Source organism: Rutidosis leptorrhynchoides, chromosome 5 (assembly GCF_046630445.1).
Source record: "Rutidosis leptorrhynchoides isolate AG116_Rl617_1_P2 chromosome 5, CSIRO_AGI_Rlap_v1, whole genome shotgun sequence".
NCBI classification, from domain to species: domain Eukaryota; kingdom Viridiplantae; phylum Streptophyta; class Magnoliopsida; order Asterales; family Asteraceae; genus Rutidosis; species Rutidosis leptorrhynchoides.
The window spans coordinates 120,886,230-120,906,600 of NC_092337.1; the positions used below are offsets into that span (position 1 = coordinate 120,886,230).

At 35.0% G+C, this 20,371-nt stretch overlaps 1 protein-coding gene across 1 annotated transcript; it reads right to left on the reverse strand.

Moving 5' to 3' along the window:
• Positions 1 to 869: 869 nt before the first annotated feature.
• Positions 870 to 2,310, reverse strand: LOC139848413 (uncharacterized). Its single transcript, XM_071838150.1, has 2 exons — positions 1,754 to 2,310; positions 870 to 1,036 (listed from the first exon to the last, which is right to left on the reverse strand). The coding sequence occupies exons 1-2, from the start codon at positions 2,304 to 2,306 to the stop codon at positions 936 to 938; spliced, it is 654 nt and encodes a 217-aa protein (XP_071694251.1). The 5' UTR covers positions 2,307 to 2,310; the 3' UTR covers positions 870 to 935.
• Positions 2,311 to 20,371: the final 18,061 nt, after the last annotated feature.

Here is a 20,371-nt window from a genome sequence, read left to right on the forward strand (position 1 = left end):
ATGATCTAAATGGGTGATAAATGGATGTGGATATGGATATGGATGATGTAAAAAATTAAAGGATCGGGTATGTATGATAATTTCTCATCCATGGATATATTCATTTACCACCCGACACATGTATATACATATAAATATATACATATATACTTAAATATACGTGTTTACATTTACATATCCTTATATATGTACATTATAAACTATTAAAATGTTATCGAAAATACAAATTGTAAAGATACAACTATGTGAATAGTTTGAATTCGTATATTTTGCATATATTATATATATCTGTTAAAAATACTTTGATGATTTCATTTCATAATAGGAATATTTTTAGAAAAACTTAACATCCAACGGACATCCGTTTACCCGCTTCATCCAACGGATATGGATCCGTTTACCCGCTTCATCCAACGCATATGAATGTTGATGGATGGATTATATTTAAATGGATATAGATATGGATTTTAAAAAATAAATGGTTATAGATATGGATAGAGGCTCACCCAATCCATATACGATCGATTGCCATCCCTAACCCCTCATAAATGAGAGGTCGGGTCACCACCAATACATCAACAAACACCTTGACGTGTCTTTAGAACTTTTTAGTTGGGTCATAGAGGTCACTTTTTAACTAGTTGGAACAATTGGATTTTGAAGCCCATGTAAGTTTTGCATTCTAGCTCGTTGCTACTTTCGCTTGTTTAATGAAATCCGTCGTTAGAAAATTGTAAACAAATGGAAGTAAACATTAAAGCAGATACAAAAGTAAATTTACAAATATTCTAAGTAACGTGTTTCCCTCTCAAAGGCTTACAACAATGTGATGGTATGTACAAAGGCGTGATTTGAGATCAATATTAGTTACAATCTAGCTATTAATGTTCCTAACCTTGCTCTTCAATTAAGCTTTTGTTTTCATGCTTTCAGTTTCATGGATACAATAATGGCGATGATGACGATTGATGCAAAGAAACAGCAACAACTTGAGCCCATTGCCTCAATCTCGTCTTCATTGTTTGTGGATTATCCCCTGCATCAATAAATACCAATCACAAATTTAAAAAACTTGAACTAAAGATGTGTTTGGCTAAAAGCTTATCTACACAAACTTATGAACTTTATTGTATTATCAAATCACAATAACATACAAAAATGGTATCAAAAAATGGTGAGGATATACCCTAATTCCTACAGCTCCTCCCTACGATCATCTACACCATTGTCATACTTGGCTGCCGGATTACCCGACTCATTCGCAATAAACTATCGACAATTGATCAACGATGTATCAGTCCGCTCAATCTAGTGGTAGTCACGTTTTCTATATAATTTTTTATTTATTTATCTTTTTCGAACGGCAACGTTTTCTATATAATTAAAGTGTGACTCGTTCGTAACCCTCATTATTGCACTAAGGCAGATTTATGCTTGATAAAATGGTAATAAAAACTCAGAGATAGATTAGCTAATAAGCTTAAGCTATTTGATAACATCTACATAACTATAGTGTTTTAAATTAAGTTAACACAAGTAACATGTCAAAATGTAACATTTTTTTTAACCATATCATATATCATAATGAAACATATTTTGCATTCTTTCGAGGCCAATTCGATTGTAGTCAAAATTAGGGCACCAAATTGGTTTATACATAGGTCAAAAGTAACGTATATTGTTACAATTAGGAAATAGTCAAGCTCGGATTAGAAAAAAAAAAAATAAAAAATAAAAAAATATATATAATTACCGCGGTCAAATATGGCTTGAGGGCTGTCGACCTGAGCAGATAAATCGGAATCGGAGATCAAAGATGAAGAAGAAGACGACACCGACGATGATTTGTAAATGGTATAATTATAGTTTTTATTAACGGCGTAATACAAACCTAACGCCGGCAAAGTATTAGTAAGACGGTCATTTGATTCATTAAATCCAAACCCTAGCTCAATTGAAGCTTTGAGTTCATCGATATCTTCATCGGTGACGCTTTTGTTTTTCCGGCGGTGTAGTTGTTTGTCTTTCCGTTTGACCCATTCTTCGTCTCGGAGAATGTCCGGCGACCACGAGTTGTGTTTGTAAAGAGGGAAGGCAGCTGCTGGTGGTGGTGGTGGTGGTGGCCGTGATTGGCGGTTGGTGGTGGTAGAGTTAGGTGGCGGCGGCAGCATGAATTGGTTGGTCCGATCCGTTAGGGTTAGGACCCGGTTGGATTTTTTGTTCGGGTCTGGGAATTGGTATAGGTTGGTTTGATAGGAGAACCGGGTTATAAATGAGATGTGAGGTTGATTGGCCGCGTTGACCATGGGTCAGTTTAGTCGGTTAAACAGGTTAGGTTCGATTTTGGTTATATTTAATTTATTCATCCCATTTGGCCCCCGCAAAACACGTTGTTAATTTATTTTTAGATTTTTTAATAATTTAAAATTAAAATGTGGATATAATTATAATTAATAATATTTATATCATGTCATTATTTTTAATAAGGAATATGCATTATGCATTAACAGGTTTATAATAATATATGTTTGATAAGTTCACAACTTGATAAATGGCCAGTGAATTCCCAATGAAGCAGGAGATAGATTTAATTCTTGTTAATACTTAAGATTGAATTAATTGGCTCTTGACTAAATGGGCGCTAATGTACGCAATTCATCGGTTTACATGTCTCGTCGCTCGGGGACTCGTCATCGTAGACTTTTACTCGTTAGTGTGAACCCAATATGTTTGTTGGTAGGAAGTTTACTCTACAAACCTAAAAAAAAGTTCACTTGATTAACAATCGCAGATACGTAACAAATATGGACATACAATTAAAATTGTTTTGAAATCAACTCAACTTGTCTTAAGTTTTTACCAAATTGCCAATTTATTAATTATACTTTAATACTTTATGATAATGACGATGATATGTGATAAAAAGAGTGCACAAAAATATAAGCCTTCACCTTTGACTAAGATTGGGTTCACCTAAATTATGCCCATTATAAGTGGGTCAATATTCTAAATTTTAGAGAAAAACGACTACCAAATTCTAGGATATAACATCATGCACAATTTGTCTCATTAATATAAAGCCACTTGAGTTTTTTTTTTTTTTATATAGTTATTATGAATTAATAATATTAGTAATTAATAATTAACAAAACGTGTCATTAAACCTACTGTGGGTTTAAACTCTATTGAGTTGGGCTTTAAAATATTGAGATTCTACAGGATATTGGGTCTTAGTTTATATAATTGGGGTGATTAGTAATTTATAGGCCCTCATAGACTATGGGCCCTGTGCATTTACACATGTTGCACAGGCCATATCCGACCCTGTTAAACATTGCACTCGATATATATTCTAACGTTTCTGAAACGGTGATATTGTTCAAATTGTATACATTTTATTCGCAATATCGGTCTCGTTTACCCGATATTGATGTGATGTTTGAAAATTTATTGCTCATATTTGATGAAGATTGGCGATTTAGTCACGGGAATGTTAATTGAGCAGTTTTTTGTTGATTTCTGCGTGATTTGAAGTTTATCTGTTAGATAAGTCATATATTCAGGTTCGCGATCGTGAAATGTTTACTACACGACTTTTCGCGTTCGCGGAATGATGATCGGGTAGTTTTTCCAGTAGCATAATTTATAAAAAGCGAGCACGAATTATGAGTTTTCAGTCGAGAAGTTCCATATCTTAGTGCAAGGAGCTTGTAACGACCCGGCAAAAACGTCATTGGCGTCGTCGTTAACTTAGGTCCCGTTACGTGGCCATAGTCCTTAAATGAGACGCGTTTGACCAAAATTATATCGCATTCATTTGAAACGTGTATGACTTGCAAAGTTTTAAGTTACCAAATAATTCGACAAAGAGTTTAAGTTTACAAAAGTTATCAAGTATAAATGAAATAACTTGCGACATAATATAAGTTGAAAAATTTCGAATGCTATCAATAGCGTATGCATGTAATCATTTAAGTTTGAATCCAAAGGTGCTATCACTAGCGTATGCATGTATGCTTGACCCCAAGCAAGTAATCAAAGTGTGTGGAAGCATGTATCAAGTAGCCACGTATGAACCTGAGAAACATATAGAAAACTGTGAACGAAAAACGTTGGTGAAATCATAGGTGTATTTGTAAACGTTGTTTTTGAACCACAAGATTTTGTATTTCCATAACGTTGATTATCTAAATCGTTTGCATTCCAAAGTTGTTGTTCGTTTGTGGAGCACCCAAATATCAAGACTTAACTGTTCACGTACCCCGTTATCATAGTGTTAGAACCTACACTATACACTCGAAAATATATTTCATCCGCTAATGGTAGCGAACCGTCTGAATGAGGGCTTGTCAAGCCCATGTGATCACATAACATAAGTTCACGTTTACACCCTGCAAGTGTAACTAATGATAATTGAATTGAGGCCTTTTTGTTCTAACTCGCACGTGAAATGTTTGTTTTCGTACTTGTGTTCAAAGCATAAAAGTATAATACGTATATGTTTCTCATCCCATAGTTTAAAGAGTAAAAGTTGTTGAAAAGGTGGGACTATGATCTCACCTTGATTGCACGAAAGTAAATGTACTTCACAAAGTAACGTGTGCAAGAACGAATGTTAGTCTTGACCTAAACAAATATGTTGTATCAATTACCGGTTACGACACAAGTGAAATGTCCCATTCTTATTGATTAAAAACGTTCCATATTAATTGATTTCGTTGCGAGGTTTTGACCTCTATATGAGACGTTTTTCAAAGACTGCATTCATTTTAAAACAAACCATAACCTTTATTTCATCAATAAAGGTTTAAAAAGCTTTACGAAGATTATCAAATAATGATAATCTAAAATATCATGTTTACAACCATTACATAATGGTTTACAATACAAATATGTTACAACAAAATAAGTTTCTTGAATGCAGTTTTTACACAATATCATACAAGCATGGACTCCAAATCTCGTCCTTATTTAAGTATGCGACAGCGGAAGCTCTTAATAATCACCTGAGAATAAACATGCTTAAAACGTCAACAAAAATGTTGGTGAGTTATAGGTTTAACCTATATATATCAAATCATAATAATAGACCACAAGATTTCATATTTCAATACACATCCCATACATAGAGATAAAAATCATTCATATGGTGAACACCTGGTAACCGACATTAACAAGATGCATATATAAGAATATCCCCATCATTCCGGGACACCCTTCGGATATGATATAAATTTCGAAGTACTAAAGCATCCGGTACTTTGGATGGGGTTTGTTAGGCCCAATAGATCTATCTTTAGGATTCGCGTCAATTAGGGTGTCTGTTCCCTAATTCTTAGATTACCAGACTTAATAAAAAGGGGCATATTCGATTTCGATAATTCAACCATAGAATGTAGTTTCACGTACTTGTGTCTATTTTGTAAATCATTTATAAAACCTGCATGTATTCTCATCCCAAAAAATATTAGATTTTAAAAGTGGGACTATAACTCACTTTCACAGATTTTTACTTCGTCGGGAAGTAAGACTTGGCCACTGGTTGATTCACGAACCTATAACAATATATACATATAGATCAAAGTATGTTCAAAATATATTTACAACACTTTTAATATATTTTGATGTTTTAAGTTTATTAAGTCAGCTGTCCTCGTTAGTAACCTACAACTAGTTGTCCACAGTTAGATGTATAGAAATAAATCGATAAATATTATCTTGAATCAATCCACAACCCAGTGTATACGTATCTCGGTATTGATCACAACTCAAACTATATATATTTTGGAATCAACCTCAACCCTGTATAGCTAACTCCAACATTCACATATAGAGTGTCTATGGTTGTTCCGAAATATATATAGATGTGTCGACATGATAGGTCGAAACATTGTATACGTGTCTATGGTATCTCAAGATTACATAATATACAATACAAGTTGATTAAGTTATGGTTGGAATAGATTTGTTACCAATTTTCACGTAGCTAAAATGAGAAAAATTATCCAATCTTGTTTTACCCATAACTTCTTCATTTTAAATCCGTTTTGAGTGAATCAAATTGCTATGGTTTCATATTGAACTCTATTTTATGAATCTAAACAGAAAAAGTATAGGTTTATAGTCAGAAAAATAAGTTACAAGTCATTTTTGTAAAGGTAGTCATTTCAGTCGAAAGAACGACGTCTAGATGACCATTTTAGAAAACATACTTCCACTTTGAGTTTAACCATAATTTTTGGATATAGTTTCATGTTCATAATAAAAATCATTTTCTCAGAATAACAACTTTTAAATCAAAGTTTATCATAGTTTTTAATTAACTAACCCAAAACAGCCCGCGGTGTTACTACGACGGCGTAAATCCGGTTTTACGGTGTTTTTCGTGTCTCCAGGTTTTAAATCATTAAGTTAGCATATCATATAGATATATAACATGTGTTTAGTTGATTTTAAAAGTCAAGTTAGAAGGATTAACTTTTGTTTGCGAACAAGTTTAGAATTAACTAAACTATGTTCTAGTGATTACAAGTTTAAACCTTCGAATAAGATAGCTTTATATGTATGAATTGAATGATGTTATGAACATCATTACTACCTTAAGTTCCTTGGATAAACCTACTGGAAAAGTGAAAAATGGATCTAGCTTCAACGGATCCTTGGATGGCTCGAAGTTCTTGAAGCAGAATCATGACACGAAAACAAGTTCAAGTAAGATCATCACTTGAAATAAGATTGTTATAGTTATAGAAATTGAACCAAAGTTTGAATATGATTATTACCTTGTATTAGAATGATAACCTACTGTAAGAAACAAAGATTTCTTGAGGTTGGATGATCACCTTACAAGATTGGAAGTGAGCTAACAAACTTGAAAGTATTCTTGATTTTATGTAACTAGAACTTGTAGAATATATGAAGAACACTTAGAACTTGAAGATAGAACTTGAGAGAGATCAATTAGATGAAGAAAATTGAAGAATGAAAGTGTTTGTAGGTGTTTTTGGTCGTTGGTGTATGGATTAGATATAAAGGATATGTAATTTTGTTTTCATGTAAATAAGTCATGAATGATTACTCATATTTTTGTAATTTTATGAGATATTTAATGCTAGTTGCCAAATGATGGTTCCCACATGTGTTAGGTGACTCACATGGGCTGCTAAGAGCTGATCATTGGAGTGTATATACCAATAGTACATACATCTAAAAGCTGTGTATTGTACGAGTACGAATACGGGTGCATACGAGTAGAATTGTTGATGAAACTGAACGAGGATGTAATTGTAAGCATTTTTGTTAAGTAGAAGTATTTTGATAAGTGTATTGAAGTCTTTCAAAAGTGTATAAATACATATTAAAACACTACATGTATATACATTTTAACTGAGTCGTTAAGTCATCGTTAGTCGTTACATGTAAGTGTTGTTTTGAAACCTTTAGGTTAACGATCTTGTTAAATGTTGTTAACCCAATGTTTATAATATCAAATGAGATTTTAAATTATTATATTATCATGATATTATCATGTATGAATATCTCTTAATATGATATATATACATTAAATGTCTTTACAACGATAATCGTTACATATATGTCTCGTTTAAAAATCATTAAGTTAGTAGTCTTGTTTTTACATATGTAGTTCATTGTTAATATACTTAATGATATGTTTACTTATCATAGTATCATGTTAACTATATATATATCCATATATATGTCATCATATAGTTTTTACAAGTTTTAACGTTCGTGAATCACCGGTCAACTTGGGTGGTCAATTGTCTATATGAAACCTATTTCAATTAATCAAGTCTTAACAAGTTTGATTTCTTAACATGTTGAAAACATTTAATCATGTAAATATCAATCTCAATTAATATATATAAACATGGAAAAGTTCGGGTCACTACAGTACCTACCCGTTAAATAAATTTCGTCCCGAAATTTTAAACAGTTGAAGGTGTTGACGAATCTTCTAGAAATAGATGCGGGTATTTCTTCTTCATCTGATCTTCACGCTCCCAGGTGAACTCGGGTCCTCTACGAGCATTCCATCGAACCTTAACAATTGGTATCTTGTTTTGCTTAAGTCTTTTAACCTCACGATCCATTATTTCGACGGGTTCTTCGATGAATTGAAGTTTTTCGTTGATTTGGATTTCATCTAACGGAATAGTGAGATCTTCTTTAGCAAAACATTTCTTCAAATTCGAGACGTGGAAAGTGTTATGTACAGCCGCGAGTTGTTGAGGTAACTCAAGTCTGTAAGCTACTGGTCTGACACGATCAATAATCTTGAATGGTCCAATATACCTTGGATTTAATTTCCCTCGTTTACCAAATCGAACAACGCCTTTCCAAGGTGCAACTTTAAGCATGACCATCTCTCCAATTTCAAATTCTATATCTTTTCTTTTAATGTCAGCGTAGCTCTTTTGTCGACTTTGGGCGGTTTTCAACCGTTGTTGAATTTGGATGATCTTCTCGGTAGTTTCTTGTATAATCTCCGGACCTGTAATCTGTCTATCCCCCACTTCACTCCAACAAATCAGAGACCTGCACTTTCTACCATAAAATGCTTCAAACGGCGCCATCTCAATGCTTGAATGGTAGCTGTTGTTGTAGGAAAATTCTACTAACGGTAGATGTCGATCCCAACTGTTTCCAAAATCAATAACACATGCTCGTAGCATGTCTTCAAGCGTTTGTATCGTCCTTTCACTCTGCCCATCAGTTTGTGGATGATAGGCAGTACTCATGTCTAGACGAGTTCCTAATGCTTGCTGTAATGTCTGCCAGAATCTTGAAATAAATCTACCATCCCTATCAGAGATAATAGAGATTGGTATTCCATGTCTGGAGACGACTTCCTTCAAATACAGTCGTGCTAACTTCTCCATCTTGTCATCTTCTCTTATTGGCAGGAAGTGTGCTGATTTGGTGAGACGATCAACTATTACCCAAATAGTATCAAAACCACTTGCAGTCCTTGGCAATTTAGTGATGAAATCCATGGTAATGTTTTCCCATTTCCATTCCGGGATTTCGGGTTGTTGAAGTAGACCTGATGGTTTCTGATGCTCAGCTTTGACCTTAGAACACGTCAAACATTCTCCTACGTATTTAGCAACATCGGCTTTCATACCCGGCCACCAAAAATGTTTCTTGAGATCCTTGTACATCTTCCCCGTTCCAGGATGTATTGAGTATCTGGTTTTATGAGCTTCTCTAAGTACCATTTCTCTCATATCTCCAAATTTTGGTACCCAAATCCTTTCAGCCCTATACCGGGTTCCGTCTTCCCGAATATTAATATGCTTCTCCGATCCGTTGGGTATTTCATCCTTTAAATTTCCCTCTTTTAAAACTCCTTGTTGCGCCTCCTTTATTTGAGTAGTAAGGTTATTATGAATCATTATATTCATAGATTTTACTCGAATGGGTTCTCTGTCCTTCCTGCTCAAGGCATCGGCTACCACATTTGCCTTTCCCGGGTGGTAACGAATCTCAAAGTCGTAATCATTCAACAATTCAATCCACCTATGCTGCCTCATATTCAGTTGTTTCTGATTAAATATGTGTTGAAGACTTTTGTGGTCGGTATATATAATACTTTTGACCCCATATAAGTAGTGCCTCCAAGTCTTTAATGCAAAAACAACCGCGCCTAATTCCAAATCATGCGTCGTATAATTTTGCTCGTGAATCTTCAATTGTCTAGACGCATAAGCAATCACCTTTGTTCGTTGCATTAATACACAACCGAGACCTTGCTTTGATGCGTCACAATAAATCACAAAATCATCATTCCCTTCAGGCAATGACAATATAGGTGCCGTAGTTAGCTTTTTCTTCAATAACTGAAACGCTTTCTCTTGTTCATCATTCCATTCAAATTTCTTCCCTTTATGCGTTAATGCAGTCAAGGGTTTTGCTATTCTGGAAAAATCTTGGATGAACCTTCTGTAGTAACCAGCTAGTCCTAAAAACTGGCATATGTGTTTCAGAGTTTTCGGGGTTTCCCACTTTTCAACAGTTTCTATCTTTGCCGGATCCACCTTAATACCTTCTTTGTTCACTATGTGACCGAGGAATTGAACTTCTTCCAACCAAAATGCACACTTTGAAAACTTAGCGTACAATTCTTCCTTCCTCAATACTTCTAACACCTTTCTCAAATGTTCACCGTGTTCTTGGTCATTCTTTGAGTAAATAAGTATGTCATCAATGAAAACAATGACAAACTTGTCAAGGTATGGTCCACACACTCGGTTCATAAGGTCCATGAACACAGCTGGTGCATTAGTTAAACCAAATGGCATGACCATAAACTCGTAATGACTGTAACATGTTCTGAAAGCAGTCTTTGGAATATCATCTTCTTTCACCCGCATTTGATGATACCCGGAACGTAAGTCAATCTTTGAATAAACAGACGAGCCTTGTAGTTGATCAAATAAGTCATCGATTCTCGGTAGTGGGTAGCGGTTCTTGATGGTAAGTTTGTTCAACTCTCGGTAGTCGATACACAACCTGAATGTACCATCTTTCTTCTTGACAAACAAAACAGGAACTCCCCACGGTGATGTGCTTGGTCGAATGAAACCACGCTCTAAAAGTTCTTGTAATTGGCTTTGCAGTTCTTTCATCTCGCTGGGTGCGAGTCTGTAAGGAGCACGAGCTATTGGTGCAGCTCCTGGTACAAGATCTATTTGAAATTCAACGGATCGATGTGGGGGTAATCCCGGTAATTCTTTCGGAAATACATCGGGAAATTCTTTTGCAATGGGAACATCATTGATGCTCTTTTCTTCAGTTTGTACTTTTTCGACGTGTGCTAGAACAGCATAGCAACCTTTTCTTATTAGTTTTTGTGCCTTCAAATTACTAATAAGATGTAGCTTCGTGTTGCCCTTTTCTCCGTACACCATTAAGGGTTTTCCTTTTTCTCGTATAATGCGAATTGCATTTTTGTAACAAACGATCTCTGCTTTCACTTCTTTCAACCAGTCCATACCGATTATCACATCAAAACTCCCTAACTCTACTGGTATCAAGTCAATCTTAAATGTTTCGCTAACCAGTTTAATTTCTCGATTCCGACATATATTATCTGCTGAAATTAATTTACCATTTGCTAATTCGAGTAAAAATTTACTATCCAAAGGCGTCAATGGACAACTTAATTTAGCACAAAAATCTCTACTCATATAGCTTCTATCTGCACCCGAATCAAATAAAACGTAAGCAGATTTATTGTCAATAAGAAACGTACCCGTAACAAGCTCCGGGTCTTCCTGTGCCTCTGCCGCATTAATATTGAAAACTCTTCCGCGGCCTTGTCCATTCGTGTTCTCCTGGTTCGGGCAATTTCTAATAATGTGGCCCGGTTTTCCACATTTATAACAAACTACATTGGCATAACTTGCTCCGACACTACTTGCTCCACCATTACTCGTTCCGACACCATTTGTTCCTTTCGTTCTATTAACCCCTGGTCCGTAGACCTCACACTTCGCCGCGCTATGACCATTTCTTTTACACTTATTGCAAAATTTGGTGCAGAACCCCGAGTGATACTTTTCACACCTTTGGCATAGCTGCTTCTGGTTGTTGTTGTTGTTGCGGTTATTATTGTTGTTGGGATGATTGTTGTAGTTGCTGTTGTTGTTGTTGTTGTTGTTGGGCCGTTTGTTGTAGTTGCGATTGATGTTGCGATTGTTGGGATAATTGTTGCGATTATTGTTGTAATTGCTGTTGTTGTTATATTGGTGATTCTTATCACCGTTTTCCACCCACTTTCTTTTGACTTGCTTCACATTGGCCTCTTCAGCAGTCTGTTCTTTAATTCTTTCTTCAATCTGGTTCACTAGTTTGTGAGCCATTCTACATGCCTGTTGTATGGAGGCGGGCTCGTGTGAACTTATATCTTCTTGGATTCTTTCCGGTAATCCTTTCACAAACGCGTCGATCTTCTCTTCCTCATCTTCGAACGCTCCCGGACACAATAGGCACAATTCTGTGAATCGTCTTTCATACGTGGTAATATCAAATCCTTGGGTTCGTAACCCTCTAAGTTCTGTCTTGAGCTTATTGACCTCGGTTCTGGGACGGTACTTCTCGTTCATCAAGTGCTTGAATGCTGACCACGGTAGTGCGTACGCATCGTCTTGTCCCACTTGCTCTAGATAGGTATTCCACCATGTTAACGCAGAACCTGTGAAGGTATGTGTAGCGTACTTCACTTTGTCCTCTTCAGTACACTTACTTATGGCAAACACCGATTCGACCTTCTCGGTCCACCGTTTCAATCCGATCGGTCCTTCGGTTCCATCAAATTCCAAAGGTTTGCAGGCAGTGAATTCTTTGTAGGTGCATCCTACACGATTTCCTGTACTGCTAGCTCCAAGGTTATTGTTGGTATGTAGCGCAGCCTATACTGCGGCTATGTTTGAAGCTAGAAAAGTACGGAATTCCTCTTCATTCATATTCACGGTGTGTCGAGTAGTCGGTGCCATTTCCTTCAAAATAGTCAAATGGAACAAGTTAATCATACAGAATATTAAGAGTAGTTAATAGTATTTCGTAGCATAATATGAACTCATTTATAAAAGCTTTTTCTTCATATTAGCGTTTTATAAATTTAAATTCGGGTAGTACCTACCCGTTAAGTTCATACTTAGTAGCTAATATACAATTCAACTACTACAATTCTATATGAAAAACTGATTATAATAATATTTCGCGTTCAAACTTTTATACAATATTTTACAAACTTACAATACCGCTTATTTTACATAAAGCATGAAATATAGCACACAATAACTTTGATACAAGATAGTTGTGAAGATAATTCTAGCTAGTACACAAGTCGTTCAGCAAAGGCAATAAAGACACGTAATTCATACGTCCAGAAACAAGTCATGCATTCTAGTTTTACTAGGACTACTTCCCATCCTTGGTCTTGTGGAACATAACCGTTATGGCCGTTGATAAGATAGCGTGTTGTAACATTGTCAAAGGGACGAGGGTTACGTAATGTCCAACAGTCCCGTAACAATCTAAAAACCTCATTTCTTACCCCAATTACCGACTCCGTCACTTGTGGGAACGTTTTGTTTAATAGTTGTAGGCCGATGTTCTTGTTCTCACTTTGGTGAGAGGCGAACATTACTAATCCGTAAGCATAACATGCTTCTTTATGTTGCATGTTAGCCGCTTTTTCTAAATCACGAAGTCCAATATTCGGATATATTGAGTCAAAATAATTTCTTAACCCATTGCGTAAAATAGCATTTGGGTTCCCCGCAATATATGCGTCAAAGTAAACACATCGTAACTTATGGATTTCCCAATGTGATATCCCCCATCTTTCAAACGAAAGCCTTTTATAAACCAAGGCATTCTTGGAACGTTCTTCGAATGTCTTACAAACTGATCTCGCCTTAAATAGTTGTGCCGAAGAATTCTGACCGACTCTAGACAAGATTTCATCAATCATGTCTCCGGGTAGGTCTCTTAAAATATTGGGTTGTCTATCCATTTTGTGTTTTTATACTGTAAAATAGACAAGAGTTAGATTCATAAAAAAAAATACTTATTAATACAAGCAATTTTTACATATATCATAAAGCATAAGCACACTATATTACATATATTACACCACACGAATACAGCTATCTTATTCCGACTCGCTTGTTTCTTCTTCTTCGGTTTTGGTTCGTTTTGCCAAGTTTCTAGGGATATATGATGTTCCCCTAATACGAGCCGTCGTTATCCACATTGGTTTAGAAAAACCTGGTGGTTTAGAGGTTCCCGGGTCATTGTTACAACTTAAGGACTTCGGGGGTTGACGATACATATAAAGTTCATCGGGGTTGGAATTAGATTTCTCTATTTTTATGCCCTTTCCTTTATTATTTTCTTTTGCCTTTTTAAATTCAGTTGGGGTAATTTCTATAACATCATCGGAATTCTCGTCGGAATCCGATTTATCGGAGAATTGGTAATCCTCCCAATATTTTGCTTCCTTGGCGGAAACACCATTGACCATAATTAACCTTGGTCGGTTGGTTGAGGATTTTCTTTTACTTAACCGTTTTATTATTTCTCCCACCGGTTCTATTTCTTCATCCGGTTCCGATTCTTCTTCCGGTTCCGATTCTTCTTCCGGTTCCGACTCTTCTTCCGGTTCCTCTTCGGGAACTTGTGAATCAGTCCACGAATCATTCCAATTTACATTTGACTCTTCATTATTATTAGGTGAGTCAATGGGACTTGTTCTAGAAGTAGACATCTATCACATAATATCAAACGTGTTAAGAGATTAATATATCACATAATATTCACATGTTAAAAATATATAGTTTCCATCAAAATTTGTTAAGCAATCATTTTTTCAAGTAAACACGGTCGAAGTCCAGACTCACTAATGCATCCTAACAAACTAGATAAGACACACTAATGCAAAATTCTGGTTCTCTAAGACCAACGCTCGGATACCAACTGAAATGTCCCGTTCTTATTGATTAAAAACGTTCCATATTAATTGATTTCGTTGCGAGGTTTTGACCTCTATATGAGACGTTTTTCAAAGACTGCATTCATTTTAAAACAAACCATAACCTTTATTTCATCAATAAAGGTTTAAAAAGCTTTACGAAGATTATCAAATAATGATAATCTAAAATATCCTGTTTACACACGACCATTACATAATGGTTTACAATACAAATATGTTACAACAAAATAAGTTTCTTGAATGCAGTTTTTACACAATATCATACAAGCATGGACTCCAAATCTCGTCCTTATTTAAGTATGCAACAGCGGAAGCTCTTAATAATCACCTGAGAATAAACATGCTTAAAACGTCAACAAAAATGTTGGTGAGTTATAGGTTTAACCTATATATATCAAATCATAATAATAGACCACAAGATTTCATATTTCAATACACATCCCATACATAGAGATAAAAATCATTCATATGGTGAACACCTGGTAACCGACATTAACAAGATGCATATATAAGAATATCCCCATCATTCCGGGACACCCTTTGGATATGATATAAATTTCGAAGTACTAAAGCATCCGGTACTTTGGATGGGGTTTGTTAGGCCCAATAGATCTATCTTTAGGATTCGCGTCAATTAGGGTGTCTGTTCCCTAATTCTTAGATTACCAGACTTAATAAAAAGGGGCATATTCGATTTTGATAATTCAACCATAGAATGTAGTTTCACGTACTTGTGTCTATTTTGTAAATCATTTATAAAACCTGCATGTATTCTCATCCCAAAAATATTAAATTTTAAAAGTGGGACTATAACTCACTTTCACAGATTTTTTACTTCGTCGGGAAGTAAGACTTGGCCACTGGTTGATTCACGAACCTATAACAATATATACATATATATCAAAGTATGTTCAAAATATATTTACAACACTTTTAATATATTTTGATGTTTTAAGTTTATTAAGTCAGCTGTCCTCGTTAGTAACCTACAACTAGTTGTCCACAGTTAGATGTATAGAAATAAATCGATAAATATTATCTTGAATCAATCCACGACCCAGTGTATACGTATCTCGGTATTGATCACAACTCAAACTATATATATTTTGGAATCAACCTCAACCCTGTATAGCTAACTCCAACATTCACATATAGAGTGTCTATGGTTGTTCCGAAATATATATAGATGTGTCGACATGATAGGTCGAAACATTGTATACGTGTCTATGGTATCTCAAGATTACATAATATACAATACAAGTTGATTAAGTTATGGTTGGAATAGATTTGTTACAAATTTTCACGTAGCTAAAATGAGAAAAATTATCCAATCTTGTTTTACCCATAACTTCTTCATTTTAAATCCGTTTTGAGTGAATCAAATTGCTATGGTTTCATATTGAACTCTATTTTATGAATCTAAACAGAAAAAGTATAGATTTATAGTCGGAAAAATAAGTTACAAGTCATTTTTGTAAAGGTAGTCATTTCAGTCGAAAGAACGACGTCTAGATGACCATTTTAGAAAACATACTTCCACTTTGAGTTTAACCATAATTTTTGGATATAGTTTCATGTTCATAATAAAAATAATTTTCTCAGAATAACAACTTTTAAATCAAAGTTTATCATAGTTTTTAATTAACTAACCCAAAACAGCCCGCGGTGTTACTACGACGGCGTAAATCCGGTTTTACGGTGTTTTTCGTGTCTCCAGGTTTTAAATCATTAAGTTAGCATATCATATAGATATAGAACATGTGTTTAGTTGATTTTAAAAGTCAAGTTAGAAGGATTAACTTTTGTTTGCGAACAAGTTTAGAATTAACTAAACTATGTTCTAGTGATTACAAGTTTAAACCTTCGAAAAAGATAGCTTTATATGTATGAATTGAATGATGTTATGAACATCATTACTACCTTAAGTTCCTTGGATAAACCTACTGGAAAAGTGAAAAATGGATCTAGCTTCAACGGATCCTTGGATGGCTCGAAGTTCTTGAAGCAGAATCATGACACGAAAACAAGTTCAAGTAAGATCATCACTTGAAATAAGATTGTTATAGTTATAGAAATTGAACCAAAGTTTGAATATGATTATTACCTTGTATTAGAATGATAACCTACTGTAAGAAACAAAGATTTCTTGAGATTGGATGATCACCTTACAAGATTGGAAGTGAGCTAGCAAACTTGAAAGTATTCTTGATTTTATGTAACTAGAACTTGTAGAATATATGAAGAACACTTAGAACTTGAAGATAGAACTTGAGAGAGATCAATTAGATGAAGAAAATTGAAGAATGAAAGTGTTTGTAGGTGTTTTTGGTCGTTGGTGTATGGATTAGATATAAAGGATATGTAATTTTGTTTTCATGTAAATAAGTCATGAATGATTACTCATATTTTTGTAATTTTATGAGATATTTCATGCTAGTTGCCAAATGATGGTTCCCACATGTGTTAGGTGACTCACATGGGCTGCTAAGATCTGATCATTGGAGTGTATATACCAATAGTACATACATCTAAAAGCTGTGTATTGTACGAGTACGAATACGGGTGCATACGAGTAGAATTGTTGATGAAACTGAACGAGGATGTAATTTTAAGCATTTTTGTTAAGTAGAAGTATTTTGATAAGTGTATTGAAGTCTTTCAAAAGTGTATAAATACATATTAAAACACTACATGTATATACATTTTAACTGAGTCGTTAAGTCATCGTTAGTCGTTACATGTAAGTGTTGTTTTGAAACCTTTAGGTTAACGATCTTGTTAAATGTTGTTAACCCAATGTTTATAATATCAAATGAGATTTTAAATTATTATATTATCATGATATTATCATGTATGAATATCTCTTAATATGATATATATACATTAAATGTCTTTACAACGATAATCGTTACATATATGTCTCGTTTAAAAATCATTAAGTTAGTAGTCTTGTTTTTACATATGTAGTTCATTGTTAATATACTTAATGATATGTTTACTTATCATAGTATCATGTTAACTATATATATATCCATATATATGTCATCATATAGTTTTTACAAGTTTTAACGTTCGTGAATCACCGGTCAACTTGGGTGGTCAATTGTCTATATGAAATCTATTTCAATTAATCAAGTCTTAACAAGTTTGATTTCTTAACATGTTGAAAACATTTAATCATGTAAATATCAATCTCAATTAATATATATAAACATGGAAAAGTTCAGGTCACTACAACAAGGTCGGGCGAAATGTGTTCAATTAGTCATATGGCTCGTTACGACTCGATTATATAGCATGTGAGTCACGTTGTCAAGTTTCATGCATGATATAAGTATAAACGCAAGTTAGAACGATTGCATAAGTGTTTGGTTAAGTTTGACTAAAGGTCAAACTTGGTCAAAGTCAACGGGGTCGGGTCTGGTTTCCGACCATTACACATAAAAACGTAGTCATATATAAGCATGTTGGCAAAATTTCATGTTAAATGGAGTTGCGAGTAAGCGGGAACGAAAGTGCAAAAATCAAAAATTGAGTTTGGTCAGGGGTTTGCTCGCTATAGCGAGATTTTGTGCACACCAGGGCTCGCTATAGCGAGGCCCCTGGTTTCAGGTGCTGTTGCTGAATTTTCAAGTGCACGAACCAAGCTTCTTTCAAACACAACTAATGAACCGTAAACATTCAAAACACGTATCTTATATCGTTAGAAAGGTAATTTAACGAGGAGTACAACTAAACACATTTCATTAAACAAAAACATCATTTACAATAACCGAAATCTCGCCGAATGATCATTATTTAACGTTTCAAGCTCAAAAATGCAAATGGTGATTCGGGAATCCAATTTACACATATGATATGCAGTTTCGAAGGTAATTAAACATACATTGCAACTAAACACTTATCAAAAACATCAACAAGCATTCAATGCATCAAAAGTTTGTTTTAAGTCTATCAAACCCTAACCAAAAATCATAAAATCAACAATCATGCTAACGAAGTTTTTCTAAATCAACCTACATACCAAAATGAAGCTAACGATGCTAGTAACACATTTAATACATGAACTTTAACATTTAAACAACATTTAATCATCCAAAACTCAAGATTAAACACACCCATTTCAAGTTCATACTAGTTTATGCAAAATAACAAGATCGAGCAGATAAATCACATATTCATGCTAGACTCAAGCCATAGACACTAACTAACACCATTTCAAGTCTATAAAACGAATTTAGAGAAATCTAGAGTTTTTAGAAACTTTACTCCAAGTAGTGAAATTGGTACCAAAACGTAGAGGATGAAGAGAGGATTCCAAAAGTACGATTCGTTTTGATGCTAGCTTCCTATTCTTGATTTAGATGATGAATTTGTGGAGAAGATGAAAGGGATTCAAAGTTGGAAGTAATAGGTGAAAGAAAAAGAGAAAAGATATGAAATGAAAATGAATGGTGGGGAGGGATGGGTTGACTAGTTGACCTAGTCACTAGTTTGCCCACTTGGCAACTTTAGTCCCTCGAGTTTAAAAGCGGGTGCGTGAATTAACCAAACGAATTAATTTAAATATGCAAGAATAAACGGGAGATGTTATAATCGAATAACGGAAATATTAAGAACGTTAGTTAACGAAAGATACGAATTTAGATAACGAAAGATATTATCTAAAAAAAAGACGGGCGTTAAAATAATTTAACGGAAAAATGCGGGATGTTACATTACCCACGCCTTAAAAGAAATTTCGTCCCAAAATTTAGGTAGAAGTAGTAAACGTCGCTTCCTCCTCGAGGTTTTGCGTCGTCGGATCTCCGAGTAAATGAGGGTACTTTCGTTGCGTTTGGATCTTCTCATTCCCAAGTAAACTCGGGTTCTCTTTTGGTGTTCCAACGAACTCGAACAAACGGGATCCGGCTTTTTTACAAGGTTTTGAACTCACGATCCACAATTTTAACGGGTCCTTCTACGAAGTGAAGTTTGACATCGATAATAAGCTCATCGAAAGGAATAACAAGTTCTTGTTCGGCAAGACACTTCTTCAAGTTTAATACATAAAATGTAGGATGAACGGGATTCAATTGAGTTGGGAGTTCGAAACTGAAATCAACGGGTCCAATAAGCTCCAAGATTTCAAAAGGATCAAAATATCGCGGATTTAGCTTTCTACATTTCTCGAAACGGATTACACCTTTTCAAGGTGCGGCTTCTAACGTTACGCGGCCACCCACTTGGAATTCGAGAGGTTTACGTCTAACGTCGGCATAGCGGCGATTACGGGCCGTCTTGAGCCTTTTTTGGATTTGAACGATCTTAACGATTATTTCATGAATGAGTTTAGGTCCGGTGGTTTGCTTGTTGCCTACTTCGGCCCAAAAATTTGGAGAACGACATTTGCGGCCATATAAAGCTTCGAATAGGTGTGGCGTTAATACTTGAATGAAAATTATCGTTGTAAGAGGAATCAATTAAAGGCAACAATACAAGTTCGTGATATGTTTTTCCAAGGTTTGAATCGTACGTTTGCTTGGTCCATCGGTTTGTAGATGATACGCGCTGCTCATGTTTGAACGTGTCCCCCAAGGTTTCTTGTAAGGCACTCCGAAATTTAGAAGTGAAACGAGTATCTCGATCCTAAATTAAATGGCAATGGCACGCCGTGTCGAGATAGAATTTCTTTAAGATAGCTTTGAATAAGTTTGTTAGAACAAGTTTCTTATCGGTTTCTGAAAATGTTCGTTAGGACTATTCACCCTCGAGGCGAATACTAGTATAACGTGAAGAGTCTCTCTCTCCATCGAGAATTTAGATAAAAGGTTTCCTTACACGGAAGTACGAGTGTAATGCGAGAGA

What these genes read in the sequence shown, in the direction of transcription:
- LOC139848413 (XM_071838150.1), bottom strand. Translation starts at nt 2,306, where the DNA reads ATGGTCAACGCGGCCAATCAACCTCACATCTCATTTATAACCCGGTTC. An exon ending in TCAAGCCATATTTGACCGCG is followed by an intron (nt 1,037 to 1,753) that starts GTAATTATATAT and finishes TTATTGATGCAG; the next exon opens with GGGATAATCCACAAACAATG.